The sequence below is a fragment of the Panthera leo genome, chromosome E2, assembly GCF_018350215.1.
Source record: "Panthera leo isolate Ple1 chromosome E2, P.leo_Ple1_pat1.1, whole genome shotgun sequence".
Taxonomy (NCBI): domain Eukaryota; kingdom Metazoa; phylum Chordata; class Mammalia; order Carnivora; family Felidae; genus Panthera; species Panthera leo.
The window spans coordinates 10,271,790-10,298,562 of NC_056693.1; the positions used below are offsets into that span (position 1 = coordinate 10,271,790).

The 26,773-nt window shown below is 53.6% G+C and overlaps 1 protein-coding gene across 1 annotated transcript in view; it reads right to left on the minus strand.

Moving 5' to 3' along the window:
* Positions 1-579: 579 nt before the first annotated feature.
* Positions 580-26,773, minus strand: part of ARHGAP35 (Rho GTPase activating protein 35) — a 120,750-nt gene continuing 94,556 nt past the window's right edge. The window contains exons 4-7 of the mRNA XM_042920497.1: positions 10,614-10,691; positions 8,870-9,001; positions 1,819-1,924; positions 580-1,037 (exon numbers count right to left, since the gene is read on the minus strand). Of these exons, the coding sequence (XP_042776431.1) occupies positions 680-1,037; positions 1,819-1,924; positions 8,870-9,001; positions 10,614-10,691 (674 nt within the window). The 3' untranslated portion in view covers positions 580-679. The remainder of the gene's footprint in view (positions 1,038-1,818; positions 1,925-8,869; positions 9,002-10,613; positions 10,692-26,773) is intronic.

The following is a 26,773-nucleotide window of genomic DNA, read 5'->3' on the forward strand; positions in this document are numbered from 1 at the left end:
GTGCGCAAGTGGAGGGGAGTCCCACGCTCTTGGTCCGGGCACACAGCCGCCCTCCCCCGGTTCTGACCTGCAGGGGGTACACCCTCAGCACGGTACCTTGGGTTGACAGAGCCGCGGCCCGCGCATTCCCGAGGCCGCCACCGGACAGGCGCCACCCTGACGGGGGTGGAAGTGCAGACGCGGAAGGTGGAAAGAGGTGGACAAAACGGACGGGAATTGTTTTCTGCAGGGACCGCCGACCCCGCCCCGGGGCAGCCCAAATCTCGGAACCTGCTTCCACTGGCAGAGGCCGGGGCTCTGTCCAAGCGGTGAACGATGCCCTGAGGCCGCTGTGCGCGGGCAGGCGGGGTAAGCGGTCTGGGGAGCAGGGAGCGTGTAGAGGGTCACGGGGGCCACTGCCTGGCCAGTTCAGTCCTCAAGAAGGTCCAAGTCAGAGAGCAGGGCGCCCTCTGGCTGCTGCCTACGGCCGGCTCCGGGGTCTGCAGCGCTGGGCTCGGGGAGCCTGATGGCCCAGCACAAGGTGTGGACTGGGGCTGGTGCTACCGCTGAGGTCTTGAGAAGGTAACAGGGGAGAGGGGACACTCTCCCCACTCCTACCCCAGTGGACCTGGTTTTGTTCAAGGCCGCATGCCACCCCGCGGAAGAGAGAAGGTCACCTTTGGCCCCAGGCCTCGGTGGCTCACAGCGTGTGTTCGGCTTGCAGCTGGGAGGGGAGCAGGGCCTGCATGGGAGACTGGGGCGTGGGTGGAGGCGACTGGGGGGGTGACGGCTGGCTCGTGCCAGGTGTGGAGGTGAGGAAGGGGACGGTGGAAGCCACGGCGGAGGGGGAGCTGGGCGTGGCACCGGGAGGCTCACTGATGGGCCGATTGTGGAAGAAGAAGGGGCACTGCTGGATGAAGAGCTCGATGATTGTCTGGTAGGTCCGCGTGGCCGTGAGGGCGTCCATGGTGCTGAAGTCGGGTCTCATCAAGGTGGGCCAGAAGCAGATGGAGAGGTTCTCACTGGTCATGAGATTCACCTTGTTGTTGTGGCTGACTCTGTGGGTGACACCAAACTCACGGTCAGGGCTCCACAGGGCAGGGGGCTCCAGATGAGGCTCTCTGCCAGCAGGGACCCTGCCCTGTCCCATGTGTGCTCGTGCTCACTGACACCCCAGACCGCTCTGCCCGCCTGCCCGTCTACAGCCTGAACAGAGAAAAGGCCCGAGCACAGCTCTCCCGGGCCTGGCCTGGAAGTCGAGGTCGGAGACCCTCTAGGGCTGGTCCTCTGCTTCGGTGTCGCCACAGGGCCAGCCCCCGAGGAGTGACTCTGAGGTCTTGCCTCAGGGACAATCGCCCGGGCCTCAAAGTGCGTGACACTGCTCTGGCTGCACCGAGAGGGAGTAGGAACCCCATCAAACACCACTCTGGCGAGAGAAGAACAGGTTTGCCTGGAAAACCAACCTACTCTGTCTGTACATAAATCCGGAAACAGTTCCAGGCTTCCTGCCCACACTCCTGCACGTACTCGACGAGTTCGAGCTTCTTCACAGCACACGTACCTTGGCAGTGTTCTGTCACATACCGCGGAGGACCCTGGGCATGCCCGAGGCCACACGGGCCTCTCAGACAGAAGCAGGACGGACATGGGAGGAGGAGTCGAGACCCCAGGATGCCCCTGGTGAGCCAGACGTGGCCTACTGAGGAGGGAGACGGCAGCCCTATCACTGCCAGGCTGAGGACAGGGCCTTGCTCTGCGTCACGCTGCTGCTCACCGGCCCGGCCCCTGACTAGCCATTTCAGATGGAGGGAAGACCCGAGGGCAAGCCCGGCCACCTACTTGTTCAGGTGAGAGATGACGTATTTGAAGACTTCGTGGTTTTCCTTTGGAAATTTCTTGAGTACTTCCTTAAGGGCATGTAACTTCTGCTCCCGGTCATTGATTTCTGAGGAAAGAGAAAACCAAAGACTTCCATGGCCACAGCTGGTGGGTGTTGCGGGCTCGAGAGATGGCAGTCCTGGGCGGGTGGTGAGACTGGTGGGCTGGGGGCCGCCTAGGGGTGGCCCAGGGCTCTTACACCAGGTCAGCCCCACTCTTCCCCCCAAAAGTCTGTGCCCACAGCGGGCACACCTGGCGGTGGCACCGACCCAGCAACCGGGCCCACCTCGGGGTCCCAGGCCCCTGCTGAAGGGGAGCACTGTGCGCCCGGGGCTTCCTGGCCCCCCCACCACCCGAGACTCAACGATCCACACAGACTCCCCATACAGAACACCATTCTTCGCTCATCCGGTTGCCCCCGGAGACAGGAATCCCGGTGCAGAAAGCCCGCGTGCTTCCTGAGCAGACGGGTGAGCACTGCCACCCACCCACGCCCACAGACTGTCTAGGGAGGGAGTCTGTCACAAGACCAGGGCTCTGTCCTTTCCCTAGAGACACAAGGACCCTCTACACATCCCCCTATCGGAGGAGCCGATGGAAACAGTGGGGGAATTCTCATGCAGTTCATCAAAGGGCCTATGCACCCCTTTCCCCCACCACCACCCACACTTTGCCCATCATGGAATCCTAATGTGGTGGGAGTGTGAAAACAAGCTAACTCGAGTAAGGGCTTATCCACACCAGGCCTGGTTCAGCAAGTCTTTGCTGTCCTACGAGGAAGGGGCTTGTCGCCCTATTGAGGGATAAGGAATCTCATACCCAGAGAGGTGACAGAGCTGGGACTCAATCATCACTGACTGGCTGTGGATATCGTGTTTCCTGGGATCCCACCTCCCTTCCCTGAATACGCCCGGCTTATCTTGGCTAGGAGAGCCAGCCTAGACAGATTTCTTCGAGCATGGAAAGATCCCCCTGTGGCTACTTCTTAGAACTGAAGGTGATCTCTAGCACTCAGAAAAACTAGAGTAGGGCCCAGGAAGAGATAACAGCTATCCCATACTTATGGGGGTGGATGAATGGGGGGATCGCTAAAAAAATACGATGGTTCCCGACTGGTTTGGGGGCACAGACTCCTTTGGGCTGGATGTGAGTTCCAGAACCTCTCCCCAGATAGGCCATGTACAACCCTGTCTACGACCTCTGGAGTTCATGGACTCGCCCAAACCCATCACATTCCTTAGGAAGCCTGTGGCCTCCAAGTTAAGAACCTCTGCGGTAGGCATTGCCCCTAGAGGGTCATGGTTTGGGGAAGCACAGGAGGAGCCTGGCTCGAGCTGGGCGAGGAAGGACAGGTGGTGCACGAACGGTGGGGGGGGTGGCAAGGGGCAGGGGGCCAGGGCCGTGCGGTGGGACAGAGCCAAACCCAACCCACACGGTCTTGGGCACAAATTCTGTCCCTGACACCCGCCAGCTGTGGGATCTTGGGTGAGTGACACATGTGAGTGTCAGGCCCTTGTCTGTAAAAGGGGCTGGGGATGGTGATGCCATACTGTGAAAGGAACAGCACACACACAGTAAGCATCTGGAAGCGGTCCGAGTGTCAGGAAGCAGCGGGAAGGGAGGCCACAGAGACAGGCAGGGCCGGAGCGACCCAGAGCTTTTGCCGGTAGGCTCACGGTCATGAAACTGGGGAGTTTTAGGACTCAAGATTGGGACTTGATAACAACAGTGTTTTGATAGCGTCTGTCTGTTAGAAAATGATTGAAAAGCCAAGGGAGCGAACTGGGTGGGGTCACTATCACCTTCACTGCTCTGCGCCTAAGATTTATTTTAAGGGTTCCACCTTGAGAGCACGCTTTGTCTCCGGCCTTGAATTTCAAATACTTTTTACTGTTAAACTTCAGCAAAAAGTTTACTTAAAAATAGTACACTGCTCTAGGGAGGATGCGCGATCGTCCTGACACCTGAGAAGCACAGGCAGGGCTCAGAATCTCACTTCATAAAAAAGCGATCGCGCCCCCTTACAGATGCAAGCCCGGCCCAGGTGTCTGCTGGGCGCCGGTGCGGCACAAACGCAGCTGTGTGTTTTCATCAGGCACTTGACCCCTAGGGCGCCTTCACCCAAAAGCGGGTCTCTGCCATCCTGACTACAGGCAGGAAGCGGGGCTGGAGTGACAGGTGCCGGTCTTCTCCTTCCCATCCATGGTGCCACAGGGATGCTGGCTCCCTCGGTCTTCCTTGGGAGGAGGGGGGGGGGAGGAGGGGGGGGAGGCAGAGGTGGGGGTATCAGGCTGCCTCGATAGTAACTCACGCCCCTTTCTCAGGAATGCCACGTGGTGCGGCAGCAAGGTGCCCAACGAAGACCTAGATGGTCCCCCCTACTCATGCTTCCCCTCCCTTTCTCCAGCCAGCTTCAGGGTGCAGGTGCTCACGAGTGCTGGGGAGCACAGGGTTTGGCGGGAGGAGCAAGGACGTCAAGGAGACAACAGGAAGCCTCTCGGTGCAGGGCCCGGCCCTCTGTTGTCTGTCTCACGAAAAACACGACCCATCTTGCTGACCACCTTCTGACTTCATCTCGCTCACCTCCCCCCTCAAGCAAGCGAATCTTCTTCCCGGTGCTCGGGACGCCAGTGATTTCTTCCTCTGCACAGGCCAGAGTGCTAGCGGGGCAGCTTCGGAGCGGCTGTCTGTGCAGCCCTCACCGCACTAGGCTCACCCTACGCGCTGGCTGGGGCGAGGCCAAGAGGCAGCGCCAAGGACGTAAGACCGGTGGGGGGAGGGCGGCCGGGCACAGGCTCCGTCTCCCCCACGTCTGCTCCGGGTCCCCTGCCTTCTGCCAGGCCGCAGCGCTCTCCGGCTTCAGATCCTCTTTGAAGGACGACTCGGGTGGGGAGGGGCCCTCTACAGGGCAAGGACCCCCCCAGCTAACATGTCATACTTGTGAAATGAGGTCTCAGCTGATGGAGACGGCAACACGGGTTCAGAAGAGGCATTTTCAGGCCAGCTGAACCAAGGCAAAATTTTTACACAGACCAGGCGATTTAGAACCAATTTAGAACTAATACATACCCTAAGAACTCGGGAGGAAGAGAAGGGGACAGCCAGAGGCCACAGCCTAGAGGTTAGCTCGCCACACCCCTCACAGTATACAGAGAAACTAAGGCTCAGAGAAGTAAGAATACGGGCCCAAGGTCACACAAATTGCTGTCAGGGATCTCGATCCCACACACAGCTCCTGCCTTGGCCGTGCCACCCTGCTGCCCACGTCACCCCAGGCCATCAGACAGGCTCTAGGCTTGGACCTGCTGCCGCCCCACACAGCGCCTGGAGGAAAATCTGATGGCCTTCGACCATCTCGCACACCTGCACCACCAGAAGAGGAAAAAAGTGGCTCAAGGTCACAGCACCCTCTCAGTGAAGCATGCAGGCACGTACAGCATGCACCCTCTACCTCTCTCTCAGGTACAAAACGAGTCCAAGGCCAAGATTTCACTCCGCCGGGCTTGGAATGGAAGATTCCGGGTATCTCTCTCCGGGAGGCGTGACCCTGCAGTAACCTGTTCCATGCCTCCTACCCCGCCAGACCGAGGCAGGGACTACACACTCCTCTGTCTACTGCCATTTGTCCCTGTCCCACACAGGGCCTGGTACGTGCCAGGATGTGAGCGAGGAACACCCCTGTGACCTTAAGCAGCTAACTCGACAGACAAGAGGAGGCACGATCCCAGGATGTTTACCACCTCTAGCTGTAAGGCACCCCGTCTCCCAGTGGGAATGGTAAGACGGGAGCCAGTGCCCTGAACCACTTGGGTCCCACATCCCTTTGACAATCTGATGGAAGCTGCTGGTCTTCTCTGTACACTAAACTGCACAAATGGAGCTTTACAAGTAGTTACGGGGCTAATGAGGCCCCGGAGCCAAAGGTCCTTAGGCTCAGAACTTCTGGACCAAGACAGAGCTAGCTTTAGGTCCCTCTGGCATAAAGGACCTAGGACAGGACTGGCTGGACCGGAGGGGCTCTAAATAGGTGGTGGTGAGGCTGGCGGTGTCATAAGAGGAGGAGGGGAAGACGTGGGGCAAGAACGAATGACAATATTTGGCGAGGGCCAGGATGAGGTGTGCGTGTGAGATGAACAGGGAACCCAAAGCCCTTTTCTCTGCCTCCTGAAATCCTGGTCCTCCCTGAAGCCACAGCTCAGGTGCCATCTCTTCCACAAAGCCCTCCACCCTGCATTTTCTACCCTTCCAGCTCAGCTGGCTTCATTCTGTCTGGCAGGTAACTAACGTATGCACCCTGGCAGGGCAGGGACGACGTCTCTGCATGGAAGGTCAAGCCCCAGCGTGCCACTCCCCAGCAGTGTGGGTGACGGATGCTACTGTCACTCGTTTCTGAATCACCCACACATCACCTTGAGTGTGGTAGGAAGATAAATGGTAAATAATCACAAAAACCTCTATTTGTGCACACATTTTCAGCAATGTTCAATATTGTGAAATTCTGCAGCTAACAAAACAATTTGATAGTGACCTTGATATTTGTTGTGATGGAATCTGAAACCATTCTCAAGCCCTGAACACACAGACACAACAGCTCTTAGGTATTAAGTGGGAAGAGCTGGTCAAGTTGATGTTGCCATGGAAACCCAGCCAGGCTGGGAATAGCTACTTTTGGGCTCGAGAATCTTCGTTTCATAATGTCCCTTAACACTAACACTGGTACTGCCTACTTGGTGCCCCTGGTTAAAGCCACCCCAGGACATACACAGCCCACCTTCACTCAACTGCTGTGGCCTTGAAAGGTGCCATGTCAGCGAGATCCTCTCCACCCTCCTGCCCCCAGGTTCAAGACAACGGAACCCCAGCTGACTGGCTCGGGCACAGGAAACACACAATGGGAAGAGGAAGCAGAAATCTCCACCCTTTTCCAGGCTGCCGCAGCAAGGGGCTCCCTTTCTCAGCAGTGGAGACTAGGGAAGCTGCTGTAGGAAGGGCAGCTGATTCTCTATCAATAACACCTCCCTCTCCTGCCCCCCCCCACCCCTCCAAAAACAAAAAGATGCTATGTTAGCAGTTCCTGCAGAGACAATGGGATTCTGTCGGGTGCCAGGACTCTACAAGCCTCTAGATGGCGCCAAGTCAAGACAAATGCTGACAGGAATCGACCGGCTCCAGGAGGGGAGTACCAGCCCACACCTTTTCTCCCCAACTTCCGCCAAGAGACAAGCTTAGGTGGAGAGAAAGCTGGCTCCACATAGAGATTTCCTATGTGGTTCACATCTGGGCCAGCCTGGAGCCTGCTGGAGGAGTCTTTGGACAGCAGGATCAGAGCAGAAGCTGGCACCTGTCCCCACCCAACTCATCTTGGAGAAACCCGGACTCCTATCCAGAGAAAGCAGGTGGGAAAGAAGGCCCGGCAACCCTACGACAGCCCCAGAACCATGCGCTCCCGCCCCATCCGTGATGGGCTTGGATAAGATCAGGAGCCGTGAGAGATTTCAATCCACCGAGACCATGAGGATAAAGCAAGGCAAAGGTGGCACCCAGGTTGTGAAAGTCAGCACCGCGGAGTACGTAGACCATGGAAAGGTGACCCCAGGGGTCCCGCAGTTCTGGCAGCAGCCAGGTTCTGACCTGGGCACCCTCACATTTCAGGGGTGGGCTTTTGTCGGCACGTCCATTTCCTGAAGCCACTAAGAATCTGTGACCTAAGACTTAAAACCCTGATTTGCGACTGCCCCCAAATTTCTGCCTACACCACCAGCCTTGTGAGTAAACCATGCTTGCTTGAAACTCCCTCTTCTGAGTTGGGCACTGATGAGATGAGACTAAAGTCCTGTGGCTCCTTTTCCTCTTCCCCACCTCCATGGTCACCGGCCAAGACACTCCCTTCTGCAGCTGCGCAGCGATGGCTCCTTCTGGGGGTCCCGGCCCACCAGAGCTGCACAGCAGGAAGGATGCCTCTGACTAAAAAAGGTAAAAAGTGCCACAAGGTGGGAAGCTGTGGTACTACACAAAGTCCGGGAAAGGCTGCCCGGAGGGAAGGCTCCCAATCGGGTGGACAGATGCCTCCTGAGAGAAGCAGGTCAGGGTGGAAACAGCTGGCAGGGCGGGCAGGATGGCTCACAAAGGTCGCCATTAAAACCAGAGGTGCTGGGGCACCCGGCGGCTCAGTCGGTTAAGCATCCGGCTTCTATTCAAGTCATGATCTCATGGCTTGTGAGTTGCAGCCCCGTGTAGGGCTCTGTGCTCAGGGCCTGGAGCCTGCTTTGGATTCTGTCTCCCTCCCTTTGCCCCTCCCCCGCTTGCTCGCTCTCACTCTCTCTCTCTCAAATATAAATAAACATTAAAAAAATTAAAACCAACAACAACAAACAAAAAACCAGAGGTGCTGACCTGCCACCCCCCCGGCCATTGATCATCTGGTCAGGGCAACTGGAACCATCCCTTTCCCCCCAGAGGTGGGCTGGCCCCAGACTACATGCTAACTTCCTTGTAAGAGGGATGGGCAAGCAGAGGGGAAAAGAAATACCCGCCCCCTTTAACAGGTCTCTTACCGCCCTGCCTCGAGGTCTCTCCTAATATTTCATAAATAGGAGCGGGGACAGTGTTGTAGGGAAACTAAGGGTCGGGGAACATTGTGTCGACCACGCTTACACTTTGAACAAGCATAGGAGCAGGTTTGACCCAAGTCTGCTACAAAACCAGGCTAGTAAGTCACGGAGTTTTGGGGGAACCTGCAACGATTTTGCTAGAATGCTTAGAAAAGCATCTCTGGTCTACAAAGGCGGGGGTGGGAGGGGTGGGGGCTGATCTACAAGCCCCTACGGCATCATCCTTAGTTAGTTCCCTGTCCTTATATCCTTCCAACCTCAGCTCTAAGAGCCAGAGTGTCTGTTCCCTGAGCACAGGACTCATTCTACTGATGCTCAGCTCCTCTCCCTTAGTTCAACAAACACAGTCAGCCTGGAGTGCTGCCTGGGCCCACGAGCCGGGCTGGGTTACCAGTACTCACTGTGTGCCTCCACCAGATCAATCTGCATGTTGTACGGGACCAGGGGGTCTGGCAGCTCTGAGAAAAAGCTCTTCATGGCACCAGCCACGGTATTCACTGTAAAGTCTTTCTCTGCCAAATCCAGGTTGTGGTCTGAAAGGAAGTTGGGAGAGTGAGGTCAGTCTAAGCTGGAAAGAAGCAAAAGGAAAACTCAGTGCTTGGAGAAAGGCAGAGAAACCTCGAAGACCCTGGGATGCTGCCCAGGGCTGGCCTGGAGCCTGGGCAGGGACTCAGGATTATCAAAGACTGAACAGGAGGTGGCATTCCCTGCTAAAAAAAAAAAAAGCTGTGAGATTCGCAGGCAGAGGCTGAACACCCAATGCCTCCTTCCAAGGTCATCCTTTGAATAAAGCAGCTTCACCCCCTCCTTCTGTCCTGCCTTTTCCTTACACCCCCCCGCCCCCCACCCCCTTGGAAAATCAAAGGACTTTCCTAAAAGGTTGGCTCACTTTTCACGGTGGGTTACAGAATGTTACCAATAATCTCAACTCCATCCTTATTCCTTAAGGTGGCAGGGTGAGCAGAGTCTCTTTCTCCCTCTGCCCCTCCCAGCTTATGAAACCAATGACCTCTGTGCCTTCACTTTTCTTTAAATGCTTTATTACATTCCCGATTTACAAGAAATCATCTACTGTTAGACACTAGCTATTTCCATTTGGGGCGGTAGAAACCATTAACAGATTCTTGCATATATACATGTACGTAAGGAGTATGTGGCTCTACCCTCGTGCTGACGTCAGGCCTCCCATCCTGCAAGATTCCTTAGTGCGTGCCCTCCCCGCACTGCTGGCTAACCGGCTGGCCGTGGCGGGGTTGGGGGCCTGCCCCTGGCCGCTGCTCTGTCCCACACGCCCACACGGGCTGCCTGGCTTCAGAATCTGGCTTGGTCTCCTCAGGCCCAGCCACACGCTGGGTTGGACCCTACTCTGATCCTCAGCTTACTTTCCTCTCTGGCTGGTGACATCTGAGAAGTTTCATTGCTTTGGCTCGTTTGCTTCTGGCACCAGTGGGTGTGACTTCTCAGCCCACAGTGTGCTCAGTTCTAAGACTTAGAGTTTAGCTCTCTGGCTTCAGACCTCTGAGACCCAGCTTTGGAGACAGGAGTCCCGGCCAAGAGCCAGTCTAACTCATGAGACTTCAGCTTTGGGAGTCTGGGTCCCAACGCTCAGCTGATCATAAACGTTCCCTCGCTTTGTCTCTCTCGTGCAGGGACTCTGCGAGGAGGGGAGTCATAGCTGAGGGTATTCCTGGGGTTGGAAAAACGGGACTATTGCTGCAACCCAACTTCAGATTATGTGCCTGCAATTACGCCCCGGGGGCCCAGGGCAAGGGAAGCAAGGCCCTTGAGAGGTGACGGAGGCACACGTCGCCCTTCCCAGGGTGAGAGAAGCAAGGCACCTCGAGAGGTGACCTGGAATACGGTCAGTGGACGGTGACACGGGGAAGCAGCGGGCTGACTCGGGTTCGGCGCGGGGAATGCTTCTGTCTGGCGGCAGGGCTCGTTCCCCTCCCCTCCGAGTGGCAGTGTGACCTCGGAGGGAAGGCTAACTGGGGCCAAATGCTTTCTCTTTCTCAGTCACCAGTCACCAAGAGCCAGCACCTCTTGGCTCCGGGGCTGTGCGCGGCAGGACACCCCGGCAATTTGGCCGTCCCGTCCGCCCTGACCGGCTCGAGCCTCCGATGCTCAGCCAGGCTGTGGCCTCACCTTGATCAAACTGTCTCTGCAGACTCTCCATCTCCGACTTATTCCCGCTGACCCGGTAGATCCCTTCTGTGCTCAGTCCTGAGGAGAAACAAACAGGTATCTTAGGAGCAGGGAGTGCAGAGAATGAGCAGGACTGGACTTGAGCAAAGACGGGGCGATTCCGTGAGGAGCCCACACGGGGGAGGAAGAGGGCGAAGCACAGACTTTCCTAGATGCTTCAACCCACTTCCCCCATTTTCGTTTTTACTTCAATATTTAAAAATATTTTTTGTAAAAATTAAAATAATAGAGAAATGCCTCAGCTAAAGATAATTTTTGTCCACATTTTGATGTATATTCTTGTACTTTAATTAAAAACTTCAAAACAATTTTTTTTTAGTGTTTATTTACTTTCGAGACAAAGAGAGACAGAGCATGAACAGGGCAGGGTCAGGCAGAGAGGGAGACACAGGATGGGAAGCAGGCTCCAGGCTCCAAGCTGTCAGCACAGAGCCCGACGCGGGGCTCGAACCCACAGACCGCAAGATCATGACCTGAGCCGAAGTCGGACGCTCAACCGACTGAGACACCCAGACGCCCCTAATTAAAAACTTTTAAAAATATTTATTTTTGGGAGAGCACGAGCAGGGGAGGGGCAGAAAGAGGGGGACAGAGGAGCCAAGGCAGGCTCTGCACTGACAGCAGCGAGCCAGATGTGGGACTCAAACTCACGAACTGTGAGATCGTGACCTGAGCCGAAGTTGGGTGCTCAAACGACTGAGCCACCCAGGTGCCCCTTAATTTTCTTTTCTTTTTCTTTTTCTTTTCTTTTTTTAATTTTTTTAACGTTTATTTATTTTTGAGACAGAGCATGAACGGGGGAAGGTCAAAGAGAGAGGGAGACACAGAAGCTGAAACAGGCTCCAGGCTCTGAGCCGTCAGCACAGAGCCTGACGTGGAGCTCGAACTCACAGACTGTGAGATCAGGACCTGAGCCAAAGTCGGACGCTTAACCAACTGAGCCACCCAGGCACCCCCTTAATTTTCTTTTAAAGTAGGCTCCTTGCCCAACGTGGCGCTTGAACTCACAACCCCGAGAATAAGAGTTCCTTATTCTACCGACTGAGCCAGCCAGGTGCCCCTTGAGTTTTAATTTTAATTTTTTTTTTTAAATGGGAGATAATGCTGTGTTTTAACCTGACCTTCTCACTTACAAAGTTATGTTGTGAGCTTATTCTAATCATTAACTATTCTTTACAACATGCTTTTAAAGACATCAAAGTATACAGTAACTTTAAAAACAGTCCTATTGTTAATCATTTAGTTTTTCCTGAGGTTTTTTTTTCTGTTTAAATACCCCACAATTATGTTTCTTCTGTTTTCTGGAAAGCTAGTAAGTTTAACAGATTCTTGGCAATGTGTGTTTCTTACTTTGTGAATTTCCTATTCATGTTCTTGTCATTCTTTTTTTTAATTAAAAAACATTTTTTTAATATTTATCTTTGAGAGAGAGAGAGAGAGAGAGAGAGAGAGAGACAGAGCGTGTGCGCGAGCAGAGAGAGAAGGAGACACAGAATCCAAAGAATGCTCCAGGCTCTAAGCTGTCAGCACAGAGCCCGACACAGGGCTCGAACTCATAAACTGTGAGATCATGACCTGAGCTGAAGTCGGAAGCTCAACCGACTGAGCCACCCAAGTGTCCCTAATTTTTAAAAAATGTTTATTTATTTTTGAGAGGTGGGGGGGAGAGAGAGAGAGTGGGGGAGGAGGGGAGAGATTGGGCATGACAGCATGAGCAGGGGAAGGGCAGAGAGAGAGGGAGAGACAGAATCCGAAACAGGCTCCGGGCTCTGAGCTGTCAAAACAGAGCCCGACGTGGGGCTTGAACCCACAAACTGTGAGATCATGACCTGAGCCAAAGTCGGACGCTTAACCGACTGAGCCACCCAGGCGCCCCTGTTCTTGTCATTCTTGTTCATTTTTTACGAGTGGTCCCTCTCACTGTGTACTTGAAAGAGGCCTCTGAATAGTAAGGAACTATGTTAATGTTACAACATTCCCCCTTTTTGTTATGTGTCTTCTAAATATGTATAATGAATTTTTTGAGGTATGTAATTTAAAATTTTTAGGTTTTCAGGACCAGTCTGTTTCTTTATCAGTCTTCCTTTGTCTTTAGACATTTTTTTAAAAGTTTGTTTATTTTGAGAGAGACAGCCCGAGCAGTGGAGGAGCAGAGAGAGGGAGAGAGAGAGAGAGAGAGAGAATCCCAGGCAGGCTCTGTGCTATCAGTTCAGAGAGCCTGATGAGGTGCTCTATCTCACGAACTGAGAGATCATGACCTGAACTGAGACCAAGAGTCAACCGACACTCAACTGACTGAGCCACCCAGGCGCCCGGATGTCTCCCTTTGTTTTTACCTTTGAACAGCTTTTCCTATTTTTAGAGCAGGTACTCTCTATTTCTTTCTTGTTCTTTTATAATTTTTTTTTTTTTCCACTTAGCTCTGTGATCCTTTTATAACTGATTTAGTATATACGGCGTTAGGTAAGGAAAAAAAATCTTAAAATGTAGTTAAGTAATACAGAAGAACACAAAGGATCAGGTGAGAGACTGACTCACCCCACCCTTCAGCTCTCAACCCCTCGGCACAGGAAGCACCGCTCAGGTTAAAGTGGAGTCCAGGCCCTGGCTACTGCCTCCACTGTCCTCATCTCAGGGAAGGAGAGGCCACGGCTGTGCCCCTGAGACCACAGTTCTAAAGGACGAGGAAGTCACAGTGAAGAGCAGAGTGGGATCTCATGGCTAAACCAAGCCTGGCCCCTCCTGAAGACTACGGTTTCGAGCAACCCTGGCTAGCTGAAGGGGCCCTGAGGATGTGCCCCGGAGCCAACACCAGAAGGCAGTGTGGGCAGTGGAGACGGGACCAGGCCCGGAAGTCAATTAGTGAGCTCCTGAGAGCCAAGTGTCTCAATGTCAGTTATGACCGTAATTACTGCCTCTGGAGAGGCACCCATCAGGCAAGATAAAAGCAGCAGCCTATTTCTGGGGCCCCACAACAGTAGCAGGTGAACTCTAAAGAACATCGAAGCAAGAGTCAACAATTCTCTGGCTTAAAAGCTGTTAATTGCACATAGGCCTTTCACCCCAGAGAAAAGGGGGTTAACGGGACACCCTACCTTGCAATGCCTGGCTACAAAGGAGCTGCCCTCACTGCATTTGTGGGGAGGGAGAAGTATGTACACTTTCCAAACCTGAGGCCCCAGACGAACCCCGCTCGGCAACCTTGCTCGCTGCCTCCCTTTCGGCACTGACGTTTCTGGAGTGTCTCTATGTTGTGCACTGAGCCGGGTGCCTCCCCACCACATCCACCTACTCACTCACTCACTCACTCACTCACTCAATAAACGATGACGCCCCTGAACCCTCCAGCCCTTATGGTAGGAGCTGCTGGACAGTGACAACACAGATGAGAAAAGGAAGATTCTAAAAGGTGAAATCCTCGCCCCAAACTGCACAGATGATAAGAAGCCCAAGTCCAGGGCCTCTGTCACCCTTCTGCCTCAGTGCTGTTCCGGAAGATGTCTGGCATCTATCCAACAGGTTGGGGTCCAGACCACAGTCTTCCCCGCAGAAGATAGGCCACACTTGAGTGAAGTCCATTGGTCCTCACCATTCTGGGTCGCTTTTGAGATGGCACATCCCCTAATGCTGCCAACCCCCAAAGGTCAGAGTCAGGGATGGACCTAGTAAATTTCCAATGGTCTCTTTTCTTCTTAGTGACTTTTCCAAAGCGTCTCAGACATATTTAAACTTTTTACCTATTTCACATCCCAGGTAACCACACATACGACACACAGACACACAGACACACAGACACACAGACACACACACACACACACACACACACACACACACAATCATCCACACTTTAACGTTTTGGCAAGCCCTGTGTTATGTGTCAGCAGGCACAAGGCTTCACCTCCTATAGGCTGAAAATACAACCTACTTTCTACATACTCTTCCCTTTATCTGAATATCAGCTCCCTCCAGCACACAGGAAACAACGGCACAAACGGCAGGGCCTTAAAAGTCCCTCAAGAATGTGGCAATGCCCTGGTCTGAGCCCCAGGTGTGGACAGGCCCTGTAGGAACTGCGGAAGATCCTGACAGCCTCAGGCCATTCACCATCTTCTGGCCACTCTGACCTCCAGCGTGGAGAGAAGTCCTCTGCGCTGTCTCCTTGTGGCCACCTGCCCCAGCGCCGGAGGGCAGAAAACAAGCTGCAAATCAGCTCTCTGGAAACTATCCGAGGCGTGGGCCTGCTGAAACCTCACTAGATGGACGATCACGAGAGTGGAGGCATTTACAAGCGCAAGGCCAGCTCCGCAGCGTCAATGCATCATCAACTTAGTATTTCCTGTAATCGGGACACGTGTTTATTTTACGAAATGCCATTTTAAAATAGCAATTCTGCCGCTGCCCTACACAACGCCACAGCATAATTTAGGAAAGGTATCATCTGCTTGGCCACTACAATTTTTCACAGCTACTAATCAGACATCAATTAAATAAAAACAAAAGCTCAGAACAGACTGCAAACACCACAAAGGCCGCTACCGAAACAGAGCCCAGGGCTAGCGATACAGCTGAGAACCACGGCCCCTGACACAGCAGGACCGGCTTCCCCGGGCTGCGCCTCCCGGGACCCACACAGAAACACTCCTGGGGGGGGTGGGGGGCGCCTGTGGCTCAGGCCTGCCAGCAGGAAGCAAAGCCCTTGCCAGCGGTGCCCCGATGACACATCCATTCCACGCCCGCAAGTCTGCTTGAGAAGCTTCAACCTCAACTCTGAGGCGTCTCCGCACACCAGAAATCTCCAAAGACCCGCTAGCAAAGCAGGGCCTCACCTACAGTCCTTTTTCTTTCCTTTTAAAAAAGTCCTATCTGAAAAAGCCCTTCAGATATCTTCTCCATTAAAGCTAATTTTTGGGAAAAGAACAAGGGAAAGTTCAGAATGGCCAAGGTCACTCTCTTCAAATACCTCAACAACTGCTACGTGAACAGTCTTGTCCAACTGCTCTGGAGAACAGGGCTACGACTAAGAATGGAAACTGCAGGAAGGGAAACGTTCTCTCAATATATGAAATAACAATCTAATACCTACAGCTGACATTCGCTGGCCTGGGCCAGAGCTTCTGAGCTCCCTCTTCACCGGACAGCCATTTGTCAAGGGTTTCTGTTTAAAAATATTACCACCTGGTCTAGGAAGATAGCTAACAACAACAATACCAAAGCGCCCACTGGATGCTTACTACGTGTGAGGTGCACGATGCCAAGCGCTTGCTGTGCATTTTTACGTTAGTTCTCACAACAGCCTCTTCAGAGAGATTATTACCAATCCCATCGTACAGTCGGGAATGCAGAGACTAAGAGGTAAAGTAAGACGGGCAAGGTCAGAGAGCTGCTGGGCTGTGACCTCAACCCCACCTGACTTTTAGAGTCTGCGTTCTTTTACCCTGTTCTAAATCACCAGTTCTGCAAACTGAGCACGCGTCAGAACCCCTGGGAAGGCTGGCTGCAATACAGGCGCCTGGGCTCTGCCGCAGAGATTCCGACAACATCACCCCGGAGCGGGATCCGGAACGTGGATCTCTAGCACATTTCCGGACAGTGCGGACGCTGCTGGTCGGGCAACCATCCATTTTGATAACCGCTACTGTAGAAGATGACCCAGACCTTGAAGATCTCAGACTCCTAAATTCGACGTTTCAATAAAACTGGGAGGCAATATGTACAAGGCAAAATAAATACTGGATACTTTGGAAACAAAGCATTTTCAAAAGTATTAAACCGCTGCTTTTTCGTAACGTGAGCAAGCCTTTAATGTATTAAACTTTACCCACAGCCATGTATGACTTTCATAAAAATGTTAAAAAATAGTAAAGAGAAAGGCAAAAGGGCCTTATTCTTTCTTTCGCTGAATATTTACCAAGCCCCTACATGGCAGTTAAGTGCCTTTCCAGAGCCTTTCAGGTGTGGTCTTCCTCAAAACTCCTCTGATGACCTAAGAAGGCTAGATGGCCCGCCCATGCCAGCCAGGAGGCACGCCCCATGGGCCCGAGAACTAGCAGATTTCACCCTTGATTTCCCCGTCAGAGTGGCTGCTGACCCCGGCTCCTCCCTGGCACCCGGAGCACTAGGGACACTGGGAGCTTGGAAACCGAGGGGGGCGAATCACCTCCTGCCAGGGCACGTGTCTGATTTTCCGAAATGTCCAAACGAGTTTATGTTCTTGGATCCCAAGCACCACTTCTCAGCACCAGCGTTCGTGGCCAGGAGGCTTTCCGCAGTCGGCCCACGTCAGGCTTTGCCTATGCTCATTCACACCAGGACTCCGTTCCTCCCAAGTTTCCTTTCTAGCAACAAATCAATTCCTCTTCTAAGATAAATTCTGACTTGTTTATTTTTCACGTTCTATATTTAGGTATAGAAACTCAGCACTTCAGTCCTTTAGAAAAAACTTAATTGGTGCCGCCGGTGCTCTAAGTGGCCCACACGAGACAGGCCTTAACTATGAAATAACTTTTGTTGACTTTTCTGGGGGCTGAAAACCCATCTAACAGAGTACTCTTCTCGTCCATGCATCTAAGACTAAGAAGTCACAGGTGGGCTAAATTACAAGCCCAGAGGGGCGCTGGGAACTCGGCAGAGAAGGCAACTCCCTCGACCATAAAATCTAAACGGTCTTGAAGAGGGCCAACCTCTGGGGAGGAGGAAGATGCCCTCCGTTGGGGCCGCAGGCCAGCAGCACACGTGGTCTTTCCTTCTGAGGGTCACACCGCAGCACCCCCACCTTGGAGGAAGACGAAAGGGCTGGGGGCGGTGGAACACGGAGGTCAAGAGCAGAAGCGACCTGCTAGCTGTGGGGTCCCGGCCCCCTGGCTTTCCTTCTCCGCACAACAGACAGAACAGCTCCCCCGCCGTGGCCTAGTGGTGTGCCTTTCGGGAGACCTTGGGGTTAAGGCAGTAGCTGTTACCCGGATGATCTGAGTGGAAAGCAAGCCGGCAAGTGGAGGGGCACCTGACTTTTGTTGTCCGGGAGACACGGGCTCGAATCCTGACCCTCGCTGCGGCTCACCTGACCATGGAACGGATGCACGCCCACCTTCGCTGCTGTGAGGAAGAGCAGTTTAACGGCTGCTGTTGTCCCCCTCCTTGCTCTACACCCTTCACAAGCCTCGACGGCAGTGGCGCCTAGAGGCAGGGCCTGTTCTGAGGGCTGAGCCCAAACCAGCCAGTCTGCAGAAAAATATTTTAAAAGACGCCTGGGCTTCGACACCAAAGTGACCGTGATTCTGATCCTGGCTCTGCCTCACAGCTGGCAGGGTGACTGGGGACAGATCACTCACCTCTCGGAGCTTCGGCTACTTTGTCAAAAACAGGGTTGTTTATTAAGGACTCTGGTCGAGACGTCGCAAATACTGAGATTACACACGTGCAAGGGGGGAATACGAATGGCTGGCACGCTGGAAGGCCAATGGCAGTAAGAAAACGATGACAGGTAACTTTTGCTGAGTGCTTACTATGTACCCGGCAGTTTTCTCAGCTCTTCACTAGAATTATCATAGTGGATCCGCCCACTAATTCTTTAAGGTAAATATTGGTCTTATTCCCATTTTACAGATAGCAAATGGAGGCTTGGTGAGGCCGAGCCATTTGCCCAAAGCCACGGAGCTGGGTCAGTGGTGGGGGCAGGATCTGAACCAGCTCGCTCAGGCTCCGTCTCCGATTACTGTGCAAGGGGTCTACTATCTGCAACGCTAATCCCCGGTCCCTTCTCCCTTGAATGTGGTATGGAGGTTACATCCTGCCAATGCCAGATCGATCCACTATGGGCTCTGAGAACTTTCCATCCCCTGCGTAGTCCTACGCGTTCATCTCTTCATTCACACCCCGCTCCGTGTTCTCATCTGTCACTTGGAGGGTGAGGAGGAAGCGCCACAGAAAAAATGCCACCTCCTCGCCACATAAAAAGCAGCCAATGGGAAGGGTCCTTGCTTTATTCCTACGATGCAGTTCTACTATTGATGACACGAAAGAGTCCCCGCCAGATCTCCCCGTTGCCTTCCTGTTTTGGATGTGCTCGGAATGATTTTCTGGCTCTTCTATTAATCGAACACTAGGGTCACTCTGGCCCCGCCAGCGCCCCTTTGTTAGCTGTCTTCCCTCGGTAATTCCCTCGTCAATCAAGATCTGTTTCTGGCAATGCCAGACCTCCTCTCTCCCCATGACAGAATGCCACTAACACTCTATTATGACTGCTTGACCGGGTGTTAGCCCCACAAGTAGGCACTGTGGCTTTATAAATTTCCAACTCTATTGTACGTACACACAGTCATGTCATAAATCTCAAGGCTGAGGAGGAAGGGAGAGAAGAGATCTGGGGGAAAGAGATGAAAATATCACACCAGGTCTGGGGCATCATATGGCTCTAGCATCTGGCTGATCCTTTATAAGCTCCCCATGTATTTACTGCATTTAACTGTGAAAGAGGGCTTCTGGACTCTGCTCTGAGCCAAACAAGGGGCCCTGTATTTTTCTCCTGATTTTCAAGAAAATGCAGACCCCGAAAGATGGGTTTGAGAAACCACGCCGACAAAGTGAACTTCAGGTCAGCCTAGAGCTGATGCTGCCTGTTCTGGGCAGCCCGGGATGGAGGGGAGAGGAGAGTGCGACCCACAGTCGAGCTGAGCAAACCGTACCCAGCAAAGCAGCAACCAACGTTCCAAGCCGGGAGCAGCTGGGAGACCCTTCTGCCAAGAATTCGAGCATCCTTCGGGCTCCGGGTGTGGCTCTGTCGGCACACGCACAAGCCCAGTGGCACAGGGGTGACGGCAGTGTGGCTCTGAGGCGAGCTGGGGCCACCACGGTGAGGGGTCTCACTGGCTAAACAAAGCGCTACCGACAAAGACACAGCTCCAACCAGCGCAGAGGTAGTGTGTCACTGCCAGCCCCAGCCCCATGCATATAATGCCAACTTCCTTTCCAATAGGCCCCCAAGGAGAGCGGCCCCTTGAGGTCACGGGCAGATTCCTCCCAAGCATTAATGAGGGCAGAGGTTAACTTCTTTCAGGTTCCTGATTCCCAATGAACCATGAAAGGGACAAAGATGTCACCAATCACAGCCCGGTGTCCTTCCTTTCCCGGTTTCCCTTTCCTCACTAAGACGAGCACTCTTCATAGGTGAGAGGCCTATAATCCTCAGGCAGAAAAGGGGGTTGTAGCCCCCACCGGCCGGCAATCCTTCCGCTCTGCGTCTAGGACACAATACCGCACGTGGCGTGGGGTGGCCTGCGTCACCGCCCGAGCCTGCTCCCCAGCCCCCCAGCCCCCCATCGTGTTGGCTTGGAAGCACCGGATCCTTCTCCGCAAGGCCTTCTTGCAGGTTGTTACTTCTACCTTTCCCCCCATTGCTTCTGGCTGGCTAAACGTCGCTCTCTCAGAGAGGACTCCCCCGACCCCCAGATCTAAATTAAGAGTGTTACGGTAAGTGCTTCCATTGACGCGGTGCTTCCACGACGGGCCAGGCTCAGGGATAAGCACTTTACGTGCCCCGTCTCAGCAAGGCCTCGTAACAACCCGGGAGCTGTAGACTATCATTGTTATGGTGCCCATTTTACAGCGGGACAGACCGAGCCATGCGGCAGACGAACGGCAGGGGTGCACTCGAACCCAGGCAGTCTGGCCCCGGAGCCTGTGCTCAATCCCCACACCCCACTCGCTCTGCACGTTCTTACGGGGCACCGGCGAGCCGGAAAGTCCCCGCGCAGCCGAGAGGTTATCTGCTGCGTGCCGGCCCCCCAGTAGGCCATGGGAGCAGGGAGGGTTTTCTGATTACCCGTCTAGGTACCCGGACTCGGCAGAGCCGCTCATACCGGAAGAAGGCATTCAGCAACTAGGCCCAGAATGGAGGGAAAGAGAAGTAAGTGCCTGACACTGAATGTGCAGTTTCTCTGGTCGAAGAGACGGAGGAAGCGGACAGCCTCGGGCCTCCAGGCGTACTGGCAGGCCTTCCCGGCCCGTGGAATGTGGGAAAGAGAAAGCCTCCGGCCTGGCCAGCATGGAAAAGATGTTTCATGAACAACTGTGTCCAACCCCTACCTTCCTTTATGCACCGGGTGAGGGTCTGCGCTCCCCATCTCCACTAGTCCCTGCAGAGGTCACGGGGACTTCATAAATTCATTTATCATCTCCCGGGGGTTAGTCACCTGCTGCTCTGTGTGTGGCTTTCCGATCTGGGTTGTTCATTTTTTTTTTTTTTTTTTTAAATTTTTAAAATGTTTTCTTTTATTTTCAAGAGAGACAGACACACAGCACGAACAGGGGAAGGCAGAGAGAGAGGAAGACACAGAATCGGAAGCAGGCTCCAGACACCGAGCGTGTCTGCACAGAGCCCGACGCGGGGCTCGAACCCATGAACCGTGAGATCACGATCCGAGCCCAAGTCGGACGCTTCACCGACTGAGCCACCCAGGCGCCCCTGGTTGTTCACTTTTACAGAGAGGGGCCAGAGTCTGGCTTTGGCTGGGATCCCCCACAGTGGGCTGCACCCCTTCCCACACGCACACGCGTAGGCACGAAGGACAGACAGGGACCGAGAGCGAGGGCGAGGGCCACAGAGCTCCCCTCAGGCAACAGTTCAGGGGCACAGGCGGGGGCGGAGAGGCTCTTGCGGGCGGCCCGCAGAACCGACTGTGGGAGCAAACGCGGCGTGTGTCCGGGCCGCTCGCTAAGGGGGAGCGGCCTGCCTGACGGAGCTCACCGCTGCCGAGAGGGGAGGCACGACCGGAACGGCCAGGCCAGGCAGGTCTGTCGGAACGGTCTCGGGGATCTGGGCTTCCACCCAGACTATTTCTGGCTTGGACGGAAGGGCAGGATTACTCTGTGAAACAAGCTTTACTTCTCTCTGGCTGCCGGGCTGTCCAGGCGGCCTGCCAGGGCGCGCTGCGCAGATCAGGGCACTGGGTCCTGAGGAAATCCGCTAGCAACGCCGAGTCACAAGCCACACGAACCCTGCTTATCTGGAAGAGGCCAAAGTGGGGCCGACTGCCTGCTTTTATGGCAAGGGAGCATTTTTTTTTTTTTTAAATAAGTCAGTTTTTAGACATGTTTGTTTATTTTGAGAGTGAGAGATTCAGAGCGTGAGCAGGGAAGGGGCAGAGAGGGAGGGACAGATAGAATCCCAAGCAGGCTCCACACTGTCAGCACACAGCCTGAGGTGGGGCCCGATCCCACGAACCCATGAGATCATGACCTGAGCCGAAATCAAGAGTCAGGCGCTTAACTGACTGAGCCACCAGGTGCCCCATGGGGGCATTTTTACAACGCAAGTGCCTGTGTTTAACTTACAAGTGACCAGAAAACAGGAGGGTGGTGAGAAAGGGGCACATGAGAGGCAGTCAAAAAGAGTGGAAAAACCTCTGTTTTCACACTATTTAGGTTATGGGCCAGCAACTTGCCAGCGAACCTAGAATCACAGGGGGTGGGGAGATTAAGGAACACAGAACCCCCATAAAAATCACAGCAGATGAAACCACACACCTATTTCAGCACTTTATCATCAATTCAAAGCAGTATAAATATGGCAATTACTCCATAAAGCCTGTTGGTGTACCCAAGTCGTAACTGCGCCTATTAAACCGTTACAGTGATAGATGGGAGCATCTGCACTGAAATCAGCTGCCTTCTCTGAAAGACAGAACTACAGAGACCTGGGCTGACGGCAGGGAAATAACCGACTGGATCTGACGGCTCCAGTTCCACCAGATCTCCTCCACGATAGCGCTAGAATATGACTACGATGCACGTGGATAGAAATATGGACGCTTTTTTAGGGTAGCAGTTTCCCAAGTGTTAAAGAACTTGGTAAAATTCTGAATCTGTTCAGTCGGATGAGCAAAGCTCACAGCTTCAGCAGTGCGAAGCACGGAAGAAAGAGCCGGAACGTGGGTCCTTTCCATTCCGACGGGCTGTGAGTGGCCTCTGCCCAAAGGACTCCAGGACTTGTTTCCTCTCTTCTAAAAAGGGATTAGTGGTACTTTGAGATTAATAGCGTATGAGGTTTGTACGGTGACCTGGGAAGAAGCGGCACGAGCACAGGGCTCTCCCCGGGCTGCGGAGGGGCACTTTGGCCCAGGCTGGGTTCTTCCGGCTGCTCCCTTCCGGCTTCTCCTTCCCAGCCTTGGAGGACAGCTGTCTCCTCGGCCCTGGTGCCCTCAGAGGGGCAGAGGAAGCCCACCGGCAAGACCTTAAACTTAGGCACCCTGTGGGAAGACGGGCAGGGGCAGTGTCGTATAATAGGAAATACACAGTTGGTCTTTGTCCCCAGTTCCTGGCACAGGGCTCCTAAAACCCTTGGAATTTCCTTAAAGATAAGAGTGTCTTTTGTTATTCATAACGAGCCCTTTCTAACTATACCTGAGTTTTTGATGAGTGACTCTAGCGCTAGACAGCTTCAAGACAGCTTCGCAGTGGGGGTTGGTGACCACAAAGACCGCGTCTTGATTAAAGGGGTTACAACTTTCAGCCCCCCTCCGTAAGAGAGGGGTTGGAGATCCAGCCCAATTACAGTCAGTCAACGACCTAATCAACTATGCCTAACTAACGGCACCTCCGTAAAACCCCTCCACGACAGGGCTGGGAGAGCTGCCGTGTTGGGGAACACGCCAAGGTGCCGGGAAGGTGGCACACTCAGAGAGCGCACGTGTACGATGCCCTAGCAGCTCTTCTGTTCAGCTCTCCCGGAGTTGCATCCCACGTAACCAACCGTAAGGGTCTGTCCGGCACCGTCCAGAGTTCTGTGAGGCGTTCGCCCGAACTACTGAACCTAGGGGGAGGTTGAGGGAACCCCTGACTTCGTGGCAGGTCAGACAGAAGTGTGCGTGGGTAACTCGGGGATTCCATACTCGCAAATGGCGTCTGAAGTGAGGACTGGCTTGCGAGACTGAGTCCTTAAACCTGCTGAGTCCTACAGTAAGTAACCCTGGGGAGTCAGCGTCGGAAGTGAACTGTAGGACACCTAGTTGGTGTCCGAGAGCTGGAGAAGTGGTGCTGGAAAAGACCTCACATATCCGATGTCAGGAGGAAAATAAAAAACCTCTGATGCGGTTAGAGAGGAAGAAGGGTGTGTGGTGCAGGCAGCAGAGTCCAACATTAGCCAGCCTGACCCCACTGCTCCGGGAGCTGCCAGGCCACGATCTTCTCCGGGCTTCAAATTCCTAGCAAAGGGCGGGGGGGGGGGGGGGGGGGGGGGGCAATACAGCTAAGAGGGTAATGGCTCTGGGTTAGAATCCCAGCTCTCCTACCTTCCCTTTCTGAATCTCATTTTCCTTATCAGAAAATCGGAAATCACGCCCATCTCAGAGGGCCGCCATGAGAACAAAATGAGACTCCTGGAAACAGCGCTGGCCCTGGCGACGTGAGCTCCAAACTGGCCCTCGGCCCACATTATCTGCCGTAATACCCACGACTCCCCTGCAAGGGAGCCGTTTCCATCTTCATTTTACAGTCCAGGAAACCGAGCCTTAGACGTTCAAGAACTCGCTCAGGGTCACACCTGTCACGCTGCCCACAGATGTCCCCTCTCTGGGCAAGGCTCTGTGCGGCATAAAGAGTGTTTCCCAATTAGATCAAGCAACCTGGGAGTTCACCAACAGCTGGAGGAAATCAGCTCAAGTAATAGTTTGGCCTTTTGTCTTGCTGTCTCCCATCAGGGCGACACTGTAATTTGCTCTCAGTTACGAAGCTGAAAATTACATGCGTATTACTTACTCCAAACACTAAGCAGCCATTTTCCATGGATGAGTTTGGTGGCGTTTTCTGGAGGGCAGTTCCAGGGAAGACTGGGCCGGGGTGTTCTGAAGAACTGTGAACCACGTATCCAAGCGTTCCCTAACACTGGGAGGCTTTCTCATGTTCACCGTGAAGACGCAGGAAGAGATAGAGACGTGCACTAGGCCGTGTCTCTATGAGGAGGGATAAAACTCAGGGACCCCTGATGGTCGTCTCTTTTCAATCTACAATATGGAGGCGACACCTCGGAAATAAAGCCAGGAGCTCACCTTACCGCATAAAAACACTTTTACTGCCGTTTGTCATGAGCATACGTGACCAGTGAGTGACTCTCACTTGGGAAGGACCCAGTGGGAGGGGACAGGCACAGAGTAAAGCCGGGGGTGGACTATATCTACCCTCTTTGGCCAGCAGGGCACACGGAATCCCTGGGAAGCTACGGGGTCTCTCCTGTCCCGGTGCTGTGACGAGAACACTGTTCCAGCTAGGCTCAATCACCTCCCAACTACTTACCCTTTAAGTAGGGGAACTCTACCTCCTGGCCCTCAAAGAGCTCTCTCTCGTCAGCTCTGAGTGGTTTAGGGCCAAGTCGTTTTGCTTTTATTGGACCATAAACTCCTTGAGGACAAGGGTGTGCCGTCATCCTGGCTTGCTCTGGGTCATACGGCAGGTATGCCACAAACACGTGGCTGCAGAGCTATCTTTAACCTTTTGGGAGGAGGCTCCCCTCACCTTGCTCACCTGACGAACACGACTGCACATTCGGTCTAGCCACAGTGTGCATGCGTGCACGCGCACACACACACACACACACACACACACAACCTCCGCACTGATTTTCAGGGGTTCGCGGATCTCCAGAAGCCCATCCACAGACCCTAGGTTAAGTGCCTCTAAATACAAAATACACTTGCTTGCACAGTTCCTCAAGTTGACTCCAGGGGTCTGAGAATCTGCTTTTCCCCAAGTTATCTGCTCTAACAATATAAATCCCTCCAACAACAAACATTTCACCAAACTCCACAAAGACAGCCCTTGTGGCAGAAGCATCCTACAGCCTTCAAAGGTGAAACAAAACTCGTGTGCAACACAGCCACCTGGACAAGGAAAAAGAAAAGCAAAAATGACGGGCTCCAGCCAGTGAGAGATCTCCAAGTGATCAATCCTCAGGAATTCATCTTGCATCTAGCGACTTTATTTCCTTCTCTGCCCTCGTCTAACCAAGTCCGTGCACAGGAGGAAGAAGTCACTTACTCCTTCGATAAACACCCGGGTGCCCACAACACGTGAAGGGCCACGCCAGGTGAAGGCGAAGAAGAGGCAGTTCCTGCCCTGGAATTCCTTATGGTGTAGCAGCATCGCAGGACACAGAGGAGCAAAGTGGCAGCACCAGTACAGGGCTGTGCACCAGCAGCAGAGAGCCTACTGGTTCTGGTGCCAACCCCTCAACTTGCCTTGGGCAGGTGGGAGAGTGGGACTCAGAGAAGGACTCCTGAAAGTGGAGAGGACAGACAGAAACAAAAACGGAGGTCATCTCAGACGCTGAATCCAACCCAGGAATACACGGAGCAGAGAGATCCAACAATGGCATGAGTTCAGAAACCTGGGGCTGAGGAAGAAAATCTACTGCTTCTTTGAGGCTGAGGACACCCACGGAAGCGATTCATTCAGCAGTTATTTAGGTCGGGATGGTTCAACTCGGGGTCTTTAGACCCCTGAAGAGAGTGTTCTCTGTTGTTCTGCCTGTTGCTGCTCAGAACGGCCCAGATGTAGATGTTCTCTCAGAGTCACTGAGGCTCTAACGCTGTCGCTGTCTCTGCCGGCCCCTGCTTGTTCCATGGCTGAACGATGGAGCAGTCCCAGGGTGCGTGAGACAGCAGAGAAATCAGGCAGTGAAGAATCTTTGGCAGACAGATCTCTTCTCAAAGGACCGACCTTTGAATGAGTACTGGCTGCTACGAACGGAGAAATTTTAAGTACAAACCTAGAGCAGAACATCTACCCATCTTATCCTCTACCCATATTGTTGTTGTCATTATGTAACAGCCCTATAGAGATACAATTCACATACCATACAATGCACCTGTTGAAAGTACACAATTCAATAGTTGTTGTTGTCGTTATTCTTCTTATTATTTAGAGAGACAGTTCGAGTGGGGGAGAGGAGCGGAGAGGGAGAGGGAGAGGGAGAGGGAGAGGGAGAGGGAGAGGGAGAGGGAGAGGGAGAGGGAGAGGGAGAGAGGGAGAGAGAGGGAGAGAGGGAGAGAGAGGGAGAGAGGGAGAGAGGGAGAGAGAGGGAGAGACGGAGGGAGGGAGGGAGGGAGGGAGGG